At 46.5% G+C, this 17,440-nt stretch overlaps 1 protein-coding gene across 2 annotated transcripts in view; it reads right to left on the bottom strand.

Annotated features, from left to right (window-relative positions):
* SCARA5 (scavenger receptor class A member 5) overlaps positions 1 to 17,440 on the bottom strand; it is a 111,271-nt gene that overhangs the window by 76,725 nt on the left and 17,106 nt on the right. The window contains exon 2 of one of the 2 annotated variants that reach the window (XM_065879575.1): positions 14,127 to 14,255. The exons of the other annotated variant lie outside the window; for it this stretch is intronic. Within the exon in view, the coding sequence (XP_065735647.1) occupies positions 14,127 to 14,255 (129 nt within the window). The remainder of the gene's footprint in view (positions 1 to 14,126; positions 14,256 to 17,440) is intronic. 2 annotated transcript variants of the gene reach the window in all.

Here is a 17,440-nt window from a genome sequence, read left to right as displayed (position 1 = left end):
CTCCTGAACTCTGCCAGCCACAGAACAATGTCACCATTAATCAACTGTTGCGTCCTGTCCCTCATGCAGAGTTGGAGACATTAGTGTCCAACAATGGGGATTTGGTTAAAGAAATAATGGTACACCCATAAAATGGGCTTCACATCTTAGATGGTTATGTTACCAAGCAAGGTGAGGAATAAGGGAGGCTGGGATAAGGGAGAAACGGTGAGTTTGGGTTTGGGACTGTTGAATCTGAGGTGCCTGGGTGCCCTCCATGCGGAGCTCTTTAGAAGGCAGTTACCTGTAAGGAAGGACTTAAGGGCTCAGGGTCCTCAGAATGTGCAGGAGGTGCTGGAGGCTGTGAAAGTGGACACATGTTAGGGGACACAGGTCACGGCGCTGAGGCCTGCTCCTAGCGTGGAAGGAGTTGGGCGTGCACACGGGGGAGAAGTCACAGATAAACAGATGACCTCATGCACTGCTGGTGGGAACGTAAAGTGGTACTGCTGCTATGGAAAACAAGTAAGGAGACGCCTAAAAAAATTAAAAATAGAGCTACCTTGTGATCCAGCAATCCCACTTCTGGGCATATATTCAAAGGAAATGAAATCAGGATCTCGAAGAGGTATCTGTTTATTGCAGCATTATTCACAATAGCCAAGATGTGGAAACAACCTGAGTGTCTGTGGATGGATGAATGGATAAAGAAAATGTGGTATATACATACAATGGAATATTACTCAGCCATTAGAAAAGAAGGAAATCCTGCCATTTTCAACAACATGGATGAACCTGGAGGACGTTACACTAAGTGAAATAAGTCAGAGTACTGTATGATCTCACTTATTGGTGGAATCTAAAAAATTAAACTCATAACAGCAGAGAGTTAAAGAATGGTTGTCAGGGGCTAGGGGGTAGGGGACGTGGGGAGATGGTGGTCAAAGGGTACAAAGTTGCAGTTATGCACCATCTAAGGTCCAGCACGGTGACTATAGTTAACAATACTGTTACAGTAGCCAAGACACGGAAGCAACCTAAATGTCCATCAAAAGAGGAATGGATAAAGAAGATATGGTATATATATACAATGGAATACTACTCAGCCATAAAAAGGAATGAAATAAGGTGATTTGCAGCAACATGGATGGACCTAGAGATTATCATACTAAGTGAAGTAAGTCAGACAGAGAAAGACAAATATCAAATGATATCACTCATATGTGGAATCTAATTTTTAAAAAATGATACAGATGAACTTATTTACAAAACAGAAACAGACTCACAGATTTCGAATACAAACTTATGGTTACCAAAGGGGAAACGTGGTGGGGAGGGATAAATTAGGAGTTTGGGATGAACATACACACACTACTATATATAAGATAGATAACCAACAAGGACCTACTGTACAGCACAGAGAACTCTACTCAATATTCTGTGATAACCTATGTGAGAGAAGAATCCGAAAAGGAATGAATATATGTATAACTGAATCACTTTGCTGTACACCTGAAGCACAATATTGTAAATCAACTATACTCCAATAAAATTGAAATAAATTTAAAAAACAGTACTTTACTGTACACTGGAGATGTGCTAAGAGAGTAGGTCTTAAGTGTTCTCGCCACACAAAAAATCTTAACCGTGTGAGGTGATGGATACGTTAATGGCTTCATTGTGATGATCATTTCATAACATATATCAAAACATCACATTGTACACCTTAAATCTATATAATTTTTGTCAATTACACCTCGATAAAGCTGGGCGGCAGGGAAAGCTAAAAGCAAGAAAAACAGTTTAAATGGAAACTTGGAGCATTGGATTTTATTCCCAAAGGAAGTAGAAGTTATAAACAAACAAACAAACAAACAAAAATTAGCCAAGCAGAGAGCTTTGAGAACAAAGGGAGGCACCAGAAAGCATGTGCCTGGTTCTAGATGACAGCTGGCACCCCTGAGGAGGGTGCACGGGAAGACAGGGCTTCCTGGGGGACCAGGAGCTTGGGGGGATCTGGAGCCTTGGATGCAAGTCTGTACTGGGACACAGAGGCATGGGAAACCCTGAGCCAGACACCCACTCCCTGGGCCTCAGTCTCATTTACAAAGTTGAGGTCAGGACTACCCCTTCCCAGCCCTGGTTTCATTTGTCCTTCGGCCTCTCCCTTGCTCTGTGCCCTCGGGGCATTTGTCCAGCTCTCCATCTGTGTCCCCTGGTCCCGGCCTCCAGGAAGCCTCTACTGGCCGCCATGTAAAACCAGGCAGGGGCAGCACCCACATACGTTTGGAGAGAACTGAGGGTGTGCTGGTGAATCCAGGCCAGTCAGAACTAGGCTGGTTGCTGTGTGTTGTGTTCCTGGGGTTATAGAAAGATTCCCATGGCTTTTTTTTTTTTTTTTTTCTTTTCCATTACGCAGGCTTCCCACTGCTGTGGCCTCTCCCGCTGCGGAGCACAGGCTCCGGACGCGCAGGCTCAGTGGCCATGGTTCACGGGCCCAGCCGCTCCGTGGCATGTGGGATCTTCCTGGACCGGGGCACGAACCCGCGTCCCCTGCATCGGCAGGCAGACCCTCAACCACTGCGCCACCAGAGAAGCCCTCCCATGCCTTTTTTAAAGGGTGGTTTTATTAAATCACCAACAACATTAGAGGAAACTGAGAAAGAAGAATGTGTGCCAAAAAACCTCACTCTACCACAGTTGTTTTCTTTCCTCCAAGTTCCCTTCCACCCTTTCTCCTTTTATATGCACATCTGCTTGCACAAATGCCCTGGAGCCTACACATGCAATTGGGCAGTCTTTTCTCCCTTGACATGATTTCATAACGTTTCCCCAAGTCGCTCCGTAGTTATCATTTGGAATGGCTGTGTAATATTCCTTTGTGTTGACTTACCAAAGTTTAGCTAAACAATCCCTTAAGGTTGGTATTTAGGTTTTTTTCCAGTTTTGAGTGATGCTGAATAACACTGCTAGGAGTTTTGAGGTTTTTGTCTTCCTTTGTAATCATTGGATCGAGTCAAACGCAGGATTTCTGAGCCAAAGGGTACTAACTGCTTTTATAGATCCTGAAAGGACACGATGACTTCCTCAAGGCAATCTGCTTGTTTATTCAGGCTGGAGGGCCACTAATGGTCAGGGGACAGGTGTTAATTTGTAAATCAGAGACACCTTTCCTCAACTCCTCCCAGAAAGATGCGGGTTTTTTTTCCAAAACCTCGGCAGATAATACGCTGAAATGTTACACAGAGGACAGCTGGCCAGACCCGGTTGTTGTTGACAACAGCAAGAAGGAGAAAAAAAGAGCTTTGCAGAAGGGCTCCCTCCCAGAGTGACTCAGTACAGCTAGGGTTCCAGATGACCCCCCAGCTTCTCCACCCTCGGAACTGGCACCATCGCCTCCTAGAAGTCACTTCAGACAACTTCACTGCCCTCCCTCACGTTCACAGCAGGTACTAAGTTGGGGTGGAGGTTCCAAAGACCCCACATAGAGATGGGGATCTTGTGAAAAGGAGGGCTGCCTCTGGGTCGCCCCCCTAGATGACAGCTGAGCCCAGAGCGATGCTCTCATCAGACAGGAGTGCGGCGAGGGACCATTGGGAGGGGCCACCCATGTGCCCTGAGCTGGAGCAGAGCCTGGACCTGCCTGTCTTCCGGGATTTCCCGAGGAGGGGAGACTGTGGAATGAGACCACCCCAGCAGGATGAGCCGGGAATACACCAAGGAGGCACACCCCACCCCCTGCCCCAGTTCCCCGCATCCCTTGGTTTGCTCTGAAAAGGATCTTGGGGAACGTGGGGCTCCCACAGAGGAGCACAGCAAAGGGCAGGAGCCCGGGGATGCCTGCAGTCCTCAGCCCATGCTGGGCTGCTCAGGTGGAAGGGTAGCTGAGGCCAAAACACTCGGTTTCCCAACTCTGAGGGACTTCTTAAGGATGGATGGCATGGACCCCCCGGTATAAACCAGGCATTGTGCAAGGCATTTTATGTGTTATCTCACTGAATCCTCATAATACTGATAAGTGATCATTATTATCCCCAATTTAATGTTTTTTTTTTTAATGAGGGTTAAATAATTTCCCCAGATCACAGTTCATAAATGATCAAGCTGACATTTGAACTCAGGTTTGCCTCGTTCCAAAACTTCTGTTCCTTTGCTCTATACCGTGTTTATAGTTTATCTTTGCATATCTGCTCTTCCCGTTGCCATGATCTTTATGGCAGGGGCCTCTCTTCATTCCTCTTTGTATCTCGCTGTGTCTAACACACTGCCAGGCACGTTGTTGGCACTCAACAAGCGTTTGTTGTTTGGGATTTGATGCGAGAGGGCTCCAAGCCCCTGGGCGGGGGCAGACGAGGCAAAATGCCTAGGATCGTTGCAGAAATTCCAAGTTTATAACTCCTCTCCAAAAGAGCAAAGAATGAGAGCTTGTTGGTGGCTCAGCTTCAATCCCAGGCCACACTCAGAGCCATCAGTAAGTGATGAGATCTCTATGTGCCCTGACAGCTAAGGGCACGTAGAGCAGAAGATAGAACCAGAAAGCAGAAGGAAAGGCAGGTTTCACAGGTGCAAAGGCTGAGCCATGAAGAGGGAGTTGAAAGCTGCAGAAGGAAGCAAGAGCCCTAACTCAAGCCCATTCCATCTTCTTTTCGCTTAAATAAGAAAGCTCTTTTCTTAGCAAGACCTGGGTGCTGTGTTCACAGTGCCTCTAAAATTTATTCCAATCCTGGCTTCTGCGAGAGAAATCAAAGCAATTGCCAAGGCTCTCTTGCTATTTTCTGTACAGATATGGACGAATGAGGGCTGGATTGTGGTACGGCTGATGGGAGTTATTTTTTGTTTGTTTGTTTTGCTTCGTTTTGTTTGGCCATGCTGCACGGCTTGTGGGATCTCACTTCCCTGACCAGGGATCGAACCCAGGCCCTCAGCAGTGAGAGCACGGAGTCCTAACCACTGGACCGCCAGGGAACTCCCCAGTTGAGGGGAGTTATTCTCGATTACAGTCACCTAACAACACTGATGATACTTAACTACATGCCATGGACTACTGTAGGCAGTCTACACGGATGGATTAATGTAATCTTCACTGCAACACTTTGAAGTGGAGAGTGTTATCACTTCCACTTTATAGACGGGAACACTAAGACTCAGGAAGCTTGAATAACTTGCCCAAGGTCACACAGTACGTGGCAAAGCCAAGATCTGTACCCTGGCAGTCCGACTCTAGCTCCTGTGCACTTGGACAGTGAGGGCCAGATAGTACCTCCAGCTGGAGTCTGGGGTAAGAGAAGTCCCAAATTCACACATTCCCATGGTCCTGTCCAGGTTCCCACTGCCCCACTGCGGGACCACAGGCAGGCACAGGCAACTCCCCCGAGCCTGTTTCCTCATCCAGATACTGTGAACTCTTTTCTGGAGTCCTTCGATTGTTAGAAGGATTCGATGACATCATGTATGTGAAAATTCTTTGAAAACTGTGAAGCACGACACAGAGGAGAAAGATTAAAGGGTTAATTAGTGGTCAGTACAAGCCTGGAGCGGGAGGTCGGCAAACTTCTTCTGTAAGGGGCCAGGGAGTAACTATTTTAGGCTCTGTAGGCCATCTGGTCTCTGTTATAACAACTCAGCTCTGCCCTTGTAGTAAGAAAGCAGCCGTAGACAATACACAAATGAACAGGCATGGCTGTGTGCCAATGAAACTTTATTGACAAAAACAGGCAGTGGCTGGATTTGGCACTTTGTCAAGAGGAAGGATTCTAGGGGATGTAGCTGAGTAGGTCCTCTGCCCTGTCCTATCTAATTATTGTAACAATTTGATTGAAGACCCAGAGAGCATACTGTCAAGTTTGCAGGTGACCTTCCCCCATGCCCACTTTTCTCATTTCAGGGGTGGTTGGAAGCCTCCATCAAAGTCAGAGAGATATGAAATGTCTCCCATGCAGGGCAGTGGAATATTTTGAGGAGAAGTCAGGATGTCGAACTTCCTTCTTCCTTTTCCTCCCTCTGCCCTGGAGCTAAGGTGAGGCTGGGGGTACTTCTGGGGGAGCTCTGATGGCAAGGCCCACACAGCCAAGGTGGGTTGCAGGAGAAAGGTGGTTTCTTAGGTGGGGTTGGTCTAGGTTTAAGGAGGAAGGCCGGTGGGGGTCCGTGAGGTGTCCCCACCTCGCCTCACAGGACGGTAGAGCACGTGCCTAAGCTGGTGTGCCTTTGGTCGTGTCCTCCCGGGAACCGCCCACGTGGCGGCCGGCTGTGGGATGGGGATCGGGTTGGGATGCTGGCTCAGACACGACTGATGACACAAGACTGAGAGGAAAATTTAAGTGACAGATGTCCGAGTCTGGATTCAAACTCGTCCAACAGGCTGCATACTTGGCAGAAACCTGTGTGATGACATGGAATTGGGATCACTGACAAGATCATTTAGGTGAAGGCAAAGACAAAATCAACCAAAAGCCAGTTGTACTGTTGTGGGACAGAGGAGCCCTCGCGAGGCAGTGTTTCTTTTGAGAGAAATCTGGGCTTGGGGTGGGTGGGCAGTGGACATGATTATTAATGGCTGCCTAGTATTCCATCATTTCGACGTGGTATCACGTGTTACTATGAGTCACTGGTGGGAAGGCTCATGAAAATTTAGGCTACATCAGCCTAAATTTGATCTGGAATGTCCAGATCAAAGTTCGTCTGGGAATTCCCTGGTGGTCCAGTGGTTAGGACTCCGAGCTTCCACTGCAGGGGGCACGGGTTCGATCCCTGGTTGGGGAAATAAGATCCCACATGCTGCATGGTGCGGCCAAAACAAAAACAAAAAATGAAACAGACCAAAGTTGGTCACAGCCCAGCAAACCCCGTCCTGGCCAGGCCACACCAGCCGTCCTGTGTCTATTCTGTTTACCACTAAAACCTGGAGCTCGCTGGGAGGGGCTGGGAGGATGTCCATTATGTTGAGGTGTTCAGTTTAGGCCACACGTTAAATGAGCATCTACTATGTGTAGGACATCCCGTTAGGCACTGGGAATACAGAGATGAACAAGACACGGTGCTTTATTTTGAAGAGCTTTCTTTTGGACTAGGAGGGGAGCAGGCACATAAACTGATGACTTCAATATAATGTGGCAAGATCAGGGCATCTCACAGAGGCCCCCAAACCAGGTCTCCCAAGCGACTGTTGCTGAGCCTGGTATTTTCAGCTCCCTGGGATGAGGAGACAGCCTTGTTGTGAGCTGTTCCTGCCAGAGAAACTAGAAACAGCATGTGTGGGACAGTCAGGGGTGATTAGGCAGGAGTTCCCTGTCACTCGTGTCTGTTCTTCCATAAGAGCACAATACCTCTTCTGTCTGGGGAGTTGGGAGGGAGCTTCCTGCCCTGGGAGGGAGGTTGTTCAAGGCGTCCCCTGAGGCCCCTTCCAAGGCTCAGCTCCCAAGTAGCACTGCAGAGCTGGCTCGCCCGCAGCGCTGGAAACACTGTCCTGTTTCTTGGCATCCTGTTCCCTGTGCTGCCACAGCAAGTGCAGGGTCCCTCAGAGCCTCCAGGCTTCCCCTGTCAATTTATTGGAACCATGTGGGCTCTGAGCACATCCCCTCCCACTGCACCGAGCATGCCTAGTTCCCTCTGTTTATACACAAAACCACTGGGTGCTCAGGCTGAATGAGGAGGTTTCTAATCCCTTGCTATTCTGACAGAATGTGCCAGGCACAAAGAGTTTTCATGCATGGATTAATTTCATCCTCACGACAACCCTAGGGGGCTAGGTACCATTGTCATCGCATGCAATAGGTGGGGAAACTGAGGATTTGAGAGGTTAAATGATTTGCCCCAAGATTACAGAAACATTCAGAGGCACAGCCTGGACTTGAACCCAGATATTTACTCTCAAAACCCACAAGCCAAAGAGAACATAACTACTCTCTTAGAATGTTTGAAAGACACACAGAGTAATAGAGCTATCATTTAGCCCATTGTATTTCAGCCTTTAGTTTGTACCCCATTCGTGGATCATGAAAAAAATGTGTGAGTTGTGACCATTTTTTCTTAAGTGAACAGAATAGAAAATCATCAGCATTCATCACACATTTAAGATTATTTCAGTTATGAATATATGTGTGAAATAGTTGTCATGTAAAATGTATTTCTTAATGTAGGTCATGGTCAAAAAGTTTGAGAAACACTGATCTCACCCAACCTGCTCATTTTGTAAATGAGTGTGCAAAGGTTCAGACAGCAAAGTGATTTCTCCCAAGATTACAGGGTGTTAATGGATGAAGTGGGACTATAGACCCAAGTTTTTCTGACTCTCAGTTTATGTTATCAACTTAACTGACTGCAAAGAAAACCAAGAAAAAGCAAAAGTCATAATACTGATAGTAGGCGTAGTACTACTACTATAATAACAATAATAGCTATGACTTTTATCATGTTTAATGTGTGCCAGGCACTTCTCTAAGCGCTTTAGATATATTAACTTATTTAACTCTCATAAGAACCCAAAGAGGCAAGTACAATTACTTCTCCCATTTTCAGATGAAGAAACTCAGGTAGAAAAATTTATGTCACTTGGTTAACATCACATAGCTGGTATCAGAGAATGGGGAATTCAAACTCAAACAGGCTGGCTTCAGAGTCCATGGTGTTAACCAGCATAAGGTACTACATGACCCTCTCTATCCTAATATTCTCCCTAAATGCTGTAATGCCAATACAGTAGATACGATGATGTGTGTGTCTTAATATAATTAATTACCCACCTACTTCTTCTATTAGCCAAGGGTACCTGATGGTGAGTCCATAATTACCATGTCATTTAGATATTTGGCTAAAACTGAAATCATCATCTTTTTTCCACAACTAAGATCCCCTCTAAGGTACCTTGTCTCATTCGTTCATTCATTCATTCCCATATTTTAAAAATCATGCACTTGCAGAATTGAATAGAGTAGGCAGAATTAATTTTAAAAGACAAAACTGGGCATAATACCCTTCCTTGTTCCAAAAAGGATTAAGGCAGTTTATGAGGATACATAAAATATTCTAAAATAACAGTAGATGAGAACAAGATAAAGGAAGAACAAGTTAGAGACACTAAATGAAGGTAAGAATGAGACTGGCAGAAAAACATTTTCCTGGAGGTCAATACACTTGCTGTGGGTGAACCAGAGATGTCTCCAGGTTTCAATTTTAATTGCCTACAAATCCACACATCTTACAAAGGGATGACAACTTGCTCTCAGCTTGCATTAACTACCGCCCCAAAAGTGATTTTAATGACTTTCAGATCCACAGTCTCCTTCAGGTGAAAACAAACTAATTCCTCAGGAACAGTGTTTCTCCTTCTGAGACTAAGACAGAAAATACTTTCTCCACGGGTCCTCTTGGTTGACGTTATGTAACAGAACAAACAATGTCCTCAAGGGCGCCCTCACAATAAGCACAGGATGAAATCGCATGTGCTGTTTCTGACAGAGTGTCCCAGAAAAGGCTGAGGGCATCACGCTCTAAATTCCAAGATGCACGATAGTATCAGTAATCTGCCGTATCAAGGGATGTGGGCTCTGAGCATGCTGTTCCCAGATTGCAAAGTTGGCAACAGACCTCCTTGAAACAAGGTGATCTAAAAAGGGGGGTGCTCAATTTAAACAACATTTGGGTCACTTGGTGTTCAGCTCTCCCAGGCTGAGGCTGCCCCAACCCCTCCAGCTCTTGAGAATCAGGCTCTCCTTTGCAGAATTTGGCACGGAGCCTTAGCTACATCACACTGTCCTAATGTGTACGTGTGTTAGGATTTTAAATCCTCCCAGAGCAGGAATTACATCTTTTATTCCGTAGCTATAGACTGAATGTTTTTGTTCCTCCCAAATTCATATGTTGAAATCCTAACCCCCAAAGGGATGGTAGTAGGAGGTGGGGCCTTGGGGAGATAATTAAGTCATGAGGGTGGGGTCCTCAGGATGGGATTAGTGCCTTTATAAAAGAGACCCCTGAGAAATCCTTAGCACTTTCTTGCATGTGAGGACACAGCAAAATGACAGCCATCTATGGACCAGAAGTGGGCTCTCACCAGACATGGAGTCTGCCAGTGCCTTGATCTCAGACTTTCCAGCCTCCAGAATTGTGAGAAATAAATACTTGTTGTTTAAGCCACCCAGTCTGTGGTAGTTTGTCATAGCACCCTGAACAGACTAAGACACCAGGGCTTGCTCTGTTGTCCTAAACCCACTAAGCACTCATGCACAAGTTAAGTACTTATTGAGGATGTTGATGGCAATGGCTGACTGCTATTAAGAAAGGATTAAATTAAGACATGATAGGAGCCCTTAGTTCACCAGGAGCTCTCCCTGGTCCAACTCTATAGTCTGGATTGCTGTAATGCTCCAGCTTTCCACCAAATTAGATCCCCAGATGTTGACACGTCCCCTTTCTGCTGTTTCATGTCACAGTGAGAGTTCAAACTCTTCAATGGAGCCATGACAGGCAAGGGGAGGAAGAGGTAGTTCCTGATGACCACCCTTTGTCACCACAGTGATGTCCCACAATAGTCGTGGATAAGGTTGAACCTCCTCTAACCCTTGAACTCCATCACAGAGGACATCTTCCAAAAAGTACTAGATGGAGGACCTCCTGACCACATAACCATTCAATCTCAATTCTCTTGTTCATGAACTTAAGCCTGAGGGTCTTTACTGTCCCAAAATGAATGCTGGAACAGAACAAAAACATAATAGGAAACCATCAGTCCAGGTAAAATGGGTTGAAGACATAGAAAGGCTTAGAGGAATTTGGGAAGAATGGACCGATGCCACCTTCTTGGGAGATGATGGAAGACTGTGGGCATAGAACCCAGTGATGGTGTGGGAATATCAGAGGAAAGCTCCCAAGAGGACGCTGGTCAGGAATCGAGAGTTAGGTGGCGGGTAGAAAGCCCAAATGAGTACATAGTTTGGGCAATGGCTGGATTAACCTGAGAGGGGATGCTGAGATGCCGCATAAACACAGATACAGTATTTGTCTTTTATTTTGAATACTTGGATAGAGAATGGAATCAAGAGAAATCCCATGAGAAATTTTATGAGTAATATTTTTATGCAGTGAGACTATAATTTGGTAATACTGAAGTAAGAGCAGGCATCTGTACTTCAATCAGATGTTACCAATCAGGTATTCAGACATGGCACTTGGTTGCAGCGGTTAATTTTGTCATCCAATTGTCAGATGTATGAGTTTTGTGTCGACGACGAGGAGGTTTTGAAGTCTAAGAGTGGTTCATACAGAACTCCTCTTGTCTTAGCTAGGGCTGCTATAACAAGGCCCCACCCTCATGACCTAATTAGCTCCCTAGTGCCCCACCTCCAAATACCATAGGCCGGGTGGCTTAAACAACAGAAATTTATTTGTCGCAGTTGTAGAGGCTGGGAAGTCCAAGATCAAAGTGCAGGCAGATTTGGTTGTTGGTGAGGACTCTCCTCCTGGCTTCAGATGGCCCCTTCTCCCTGTGTCCTCACATGGCAGAGATCTCTCTCTCTCTCTGTGTCTCTCTCTCCCCTCTTCTTATGTGGCCACTAACCCCATCATAAGGGCCCCACCCTCATGACCTAATTAGCTCCCTAGGGCCCCACCTCCAAATACCATCACACTGTGGGCTAGGGTTTCATATATAAATTTTGGAGGGGACACAATTCAGACCATAGTACTTCCTATGAAAGGTGACCTCAGTAGGGCACTGGAGAGCAAGTTCTGCCCCAAATGAGGAAGCAGCCATAGCAGGACACCTAAGAAAAGGCCAGACTAGCTCTGGTTTACACTGAACCATGTATCTTCCCACCATCTTGGTGTTTTTGAAAAGGAGCATCCCTGGAGGTCTTCAATCAGGGTAATCTGAAGAAACGTCCTACCCAACGTCAGGCAGGGCCTCTTTGAAGAACCCTGGACTCATCCACCACATTCCTAAGTCCCCTCCCTAGGGAAAGGGTAGCTGGTGACGATAGTTTTTCATTGGCTACCCTCCTCAAACCTCTCCCAGAGGCCAACATGATTTTCCGGACAAGAAACTGGGAAGGTGACAGTGGCCAGGCCACAGAGCCGAGAGATAAAGTCTGATGCTCTGTTTCATCAGATCAGTTTCAATCCACCCCAAATTTTCATTCCACACAGGCAATCTGGTACTCATAAACTTCAGGTTCAAAGGTAATTATGATGATCAAAATCCTCCCCAGATTTCCACATGGAATAACAGGAAGCAAGGCAATGTTTCCATTAGATTAAGAAACCATGCTCCACCCTCCTTTCTGAAACTTCCAGAACATCATCATAAATCCCATTCGACCTCCAAGCCCGGAGAAAAGCCTCTCTGCATTGTGCTGGGTACCACTTCTTGTTAGAAAGTCTCCTCTATTTTGAATGGGAATTTGTCTCTTTACAAAATCCACCCATTCACTTAGTTCTACCCTCTGAGACCACACAGAATATGTCCGTCCTTTTCCACATGGCAGCCCTTCAGACCCCAGAAGAGGACTTTCATTTCCCTGAAACCCAAGAGATGATGCCCTTCCAGGCCTCCAGAGACCTGCTCCAGGGTCCCCACCAGCCTGGCTCTCTCCTTCAGACCCTCTTCTGTCACCTAAAAATTCTTGTTCAGCAGAGTAGTTATAATACCATAGCCCAGCTTTCCTCCCGGGCCGAAACACTTTCCAAAAATTTTGTAAATTTGTTATGGTCGTGGCTGCCAAGCCCACAAAACCCAGATCCCAATCTCTCACTGAGCAGCCCAAGAACACGTTCAAAAAATCCTCTGGCTGGACATCATCCCTTGGACGAATCATTAGTTTCTCTCATTGTTGCTGCTGGCTGCCCCCCAACCCAGGTCAATGGTTGATGGGACAGACACCACCCCTAGTGATGCCCTTTGCCCCAAGTGTGGGAATCTGAGGGCAAAGGCAACATTGAATATCCCATCACCGGGCCCAAGTGACTAGTCTCACTTGACAGAAAGTGACACGAGACCAGGGATTTCTAGTGAGGGGTCATTTGCAAGGGCTTAGCCTCCATATTACTAGAGTTAAGGGCAGGAATTAAGAGTTAAGTCAAGGACCCCACCCTCTGCGCTCCAAGTCAGCTCTGTCTGGCCAGCAGCCTTTCTCTGACTACATTCCCCGTACCCACCCCGGCCCCTCCATGCAACACCCACACTTGCTCTGTGTGCATCTCCTCTGGGTTACCACAGCACTTGTGTGTCAACATCAAAGGCCCCATCATAGTCCCTGTCGCATTCTGCCTTGAGACAAGGCTCTACCTCTGTGTTCCCACCTCCTCCCCTAGACTGGAAGCTCCAGGAGGGGAGCCCCTGGGTCTTATTTAGCAGTGTCTCCAATCCTAGCATCCCTTGGCCTCACTTTGTCAAGCCTTATATACCTCCATTAAGGTAGGTGGGAATTGAGCCTCTCTCCCTCTGGGTGGGAGTCAGGAGAGACCACCACGGTCTCTGCCCTATCTGCTCCACCATCTCCATCACGGTGGTCTGACCTGTGTGTGAGCTGGGCTGATCAAAGCATGGGATCTTCCATCTGATCCCCTCCTGGGTCCATGAGCTCTGCTTCTGAGCTAGAGGACATGGTCCAAAGTCCAGCCTGTCACTAGCCTGTTCTACAGACAGAAACTGGGGAGAAGAGCCCGGCTGACCTGGGGCAAACTCATCCCACCCCCAGTAATCACAAAGGGGCAGCAGGTTTACCGTGACCCCGATTAGCCTCAGCAACAAAGTGTCTCATAACTATTTTCATCACATCCCAGGACAGGGGGCCCAGCCTGCTCAGTATGAACCACAGTGCAGAGCTCTAGGGAGGCCCAGTGTAACGCACAGCGTCCTGCTATGCGGCAGGACAAGGCAGAAGCCACCTGGAGCAGCTAGGTCTCTACTCAAGAGATTTCCCGTGCTCATATAGCCCCTGCCAGCTCCTCACCCCACACAGAGCAGGCAATGATGCTCAGACTCATGCCTGGTTGGAAAGACCAGCCAGCTTCCTCCTTTGTGGTTTCCATGGTGAGAAAAGCAGTGTTTGAGCTCCTGACTGTGGGGAAGAAGAGCTCCAGCTCCCCGGTTTTCCCATCTGCCTTCACTTCTTGTTCACCTCCTTAAAGGCCAGGATGGGAAAGGATGCTCTTACCTGCTAAGATGAAGATGCCCACAAGAATCAGGAAGACCAGCAGGTAGAGCCCAAGGACTGCGTGCTTCAGGGCCGACAGGGAGCCCAGCTGGGTGCAGCAGCCACCCGCCCGTCCCTTGTGGCACGGACCTACACAATAAGGGTAAGAAGAAGAGGAAAAAAGACATTTGAAAATCCCCAAAGCCCTTTTTCTCTTTTGGTCTCATCTCTCCCTGATGCATGCAGATGTTCACATGGAACCTCTCACACAACTCCTGCACATCTGTAATGCAGCTGGAATAGTGGGAAGCTTTTCTGAATCGTGAGAAGCTTTTCTGCTTCTATCTCTCCTCCCATCCTCTGTGCTCACGAACTAGCCAGACAGGCATGCCCACAGCTCAAGAGGCCACGCAAACCCACCTCCTAGAGCCAGTCCAAGCCACAGAGAAAGCTCAAATAGGCTGGCATATGTGTCCTTTATAAAGTGTTATTGTCCCATGGGATCAGGAGAAGATGGAGAGAATTTTAGAAAGGGGTTGCAAACTCCAGCTTCTAACAGTGGCCTGGAAGGGATGTGGGCCAGGTGGGCCTGGGGAACCCAACAGTGCATGCCCAGTCTGGAAGAGGTTGCCATGCGGAAGAAGGGCTGGGCGTTCGCAGATCCAAAAATCACTTCTCCAAACCACTTCTGGCTTCAAGACAAGTCAGAAGTGATTTGGAGAAATCTCCCTTTTTTTAAGTGTTGACAACTAATTAGAGAAAAGAAACAAAAAAACAAAAAAAACCACTAGGAAGCGTAAACAAAACAAAACACATTTACATGCCAGATCCAACCACCAGTTTACAACCTCGGGTTAAGATTTACAGGAAAACATAGTACCTAACTTCATCCTGTGAAACTACACAAGGCTCACCAGGTTCTGGCCAAAATGGAACAGCAAAATATCAGAGTTCTAATGGAACTTACGGATTGTCTAGTACAACCCCTTCTGTTTACAGATGAAGGACAGCAAATGTTAGTGACAAACCCTGGGTGAGGACCCAGGTGCCCTGACTCTCTGTCCTCTTTCCACTGGACTTCTCCTTCGAGGCAGCCTTCAGATGGCCGGTGCAGAGGCCAGCAAGCTTACTAACCTCCACCTGCTCTGTCAGCTGACAATGGTGAGGAAGGGATGCCGTCCCACCGTGACCCCCAGCACAGCAGGTAAGAATCTATGGAGGGGGGACTTCTCTGGTGGCACAGTGGTTAAGAATCCGCCTGCCAATGCAGGGGAGACGGGTTCAAGCCCTGGTCCGGGAAGATCCCCCATGCTGCGGAGCAATGAAGCCCGTGCGCCACAACTACTGAGCCCGCATGAGCCTACAGTCCATGCTCCACAGCAAGAGAAGCCACAGCAATGAGAAGGCCGCACGCCTCAGCAAAGAGTAACCTCCGCTCGCCGCAACTAGAGAAAGCCCACGCACAGCAATGAAGACCCAACACAGCCAAAAAATTAATTAATTGATTAATTTTTTTAAAAAGAATCTATGGAGGGCATTTTTTTTTTTCAAAGTACACATGTCCCTATTATGCACATTCTCCACCCCCTGCAAGGGAGAGTATTGCCAACTGGAGAACATCGCGCATAGAGGCATGAGTGGGAACCGGAAAAGGCTGACAGCAGATGATGAAATAATTGAGAGTCAGAAAACCTTTGAGGTGCTTTGGGGGCTCCTTATCACCTCTCAGGTAACACTGCCACCTGCACGGCCTTCAGGAGGTTTGGTGACCACAAGGGAAATGGCGGTGACCACGCTGGTGCCCTGGCTCTCCAGAGGTATTGTTCAGTGAGGAACATTTTCCCACGCATTTATTCCATTTTATTGAAAATGCTGTTGTTAAAACAGCTAAGTAGGACTATTACATAATAGTTCCGTAAAACATCGGGTACGATTTGGAACAAGTGGTCAAGAAATACAAATTCAGTTACCGTTCTCATCAACACTTAAATGTTAGCAAATTTTCTAGACTTAACCTGATTTTCCACAAAGACCTGCACATCTTTCTAACTCACCCTAGATCTTCTTTTTCAGAATTTTCTATCTCTTTCCACACAGTAGGATCTATAACCTGTTTTGCTCCTAAATACGCAAGCTTCTTGTAGCATTTTGCCTTTTTTTTCTCATGAGAGCCGCTGGCTGGCGGGTTGCAACTTTTAGAGAACAGTTTTTTTCCCTTGAGAGTCAAAGCGGTAGGCATAGCATAGTGTATTATACAAATATTAGTATCTTTATTGCGGTGGTTGTTCCAGCTCTCCTCATCCCTGCTTTTCTTGACATAATGATGAGAATAATGGCAGCCTAGCTACTGGGAGGGGTCAGAAGACACCCAGGTTGAAATGCTATTGTCCTTGTGTTTATCCCCAGTCCATCTTGGGCTTCTTCATTTGTTGCCTTTGTTTGACCCTCTTCTTATTTCCCTTGAAGGTTTAATTAAGTTCAACCATATGCTGTTAACTGTTCCAGTTTCACTGAAATATTGTATTTCTTGTTCATTACAAAAAGAAATCGTTCTCTCAAAAAGATGTTGATATAATTTTTTGCACATAACTTTTTTATTGAGACACGAGACTTTATATTAACACTTTGCCTGAGCTCGAGGCAGTCTGTTTAGTAAGCTGAACATTAATATAGGAAAGGATTAAGTGCAAACAACACACATTCACGGGTTGACTAGTAAGGCTACTGAATGATTTATAAAGTGCTAGATTAGTGCTAATTGTCATTCAGTTTGAAATTTTTCAGCTTGGGGAGGAAAACAAAGCAATCAGGACCGCTTCCTTCTTCTAGGAATGAAAACATTTTCCTCAAACAATCAGTCACAAGAGCAAGGGCTACTTTTCCTTTACTCCCACTAATTAGAACATCATCCCTTTATTGTCAAGTCTGTACTAACTTTCAATATTTGGCAGAATGGGGGAGGAAAGTCACACAGCCAAGAAGACTGCTAACATGCATTTGGCGAACTGCAATGATATAGTTCTATTTTTTCCCCATCAAAAAAGAGTAGTTCCCTTCTCCTCTACCTGAGGCTTCTGTCTAATAGCAAGTGCCCCTGGTGACATGTCCCTTCATCAACTTACACACACAACATAGACCTTCCTCTGAGAGAGCTCAGTCCCCTGAGCAAGACTCAGTTACCTTGTGCATTACACAAAATCCATTCTAGATAGAACATAAAAAGGGTTTGAAACAGAGATTTTGCCGAAACATTCAGTGATCTTCCGTTCCACAAGCGGAACTTCATTGAATGTTTCTGGCAAGATGGCTAGAGAATATGATTGTAAGGGAAAGAA

The sequence above is a fragment of the Phocoena phocoena genome, chromosome 6, assembly GCF_963924675.1.
Source record: "Phocoena phocoena chromosome 6, mPhoPho1.1, whole genome shotgun sequence".
NCBI lineage: Eukaryota > Metazoa > Chordata > Mammalia > Artiodactyla > Phocoenidae > Phocoena > Phocoena phocoena.
Note: the sequence above shows the minus strand (reverse complement) of the source record. Positions and strands in the feature narration are given on the sequence as shown.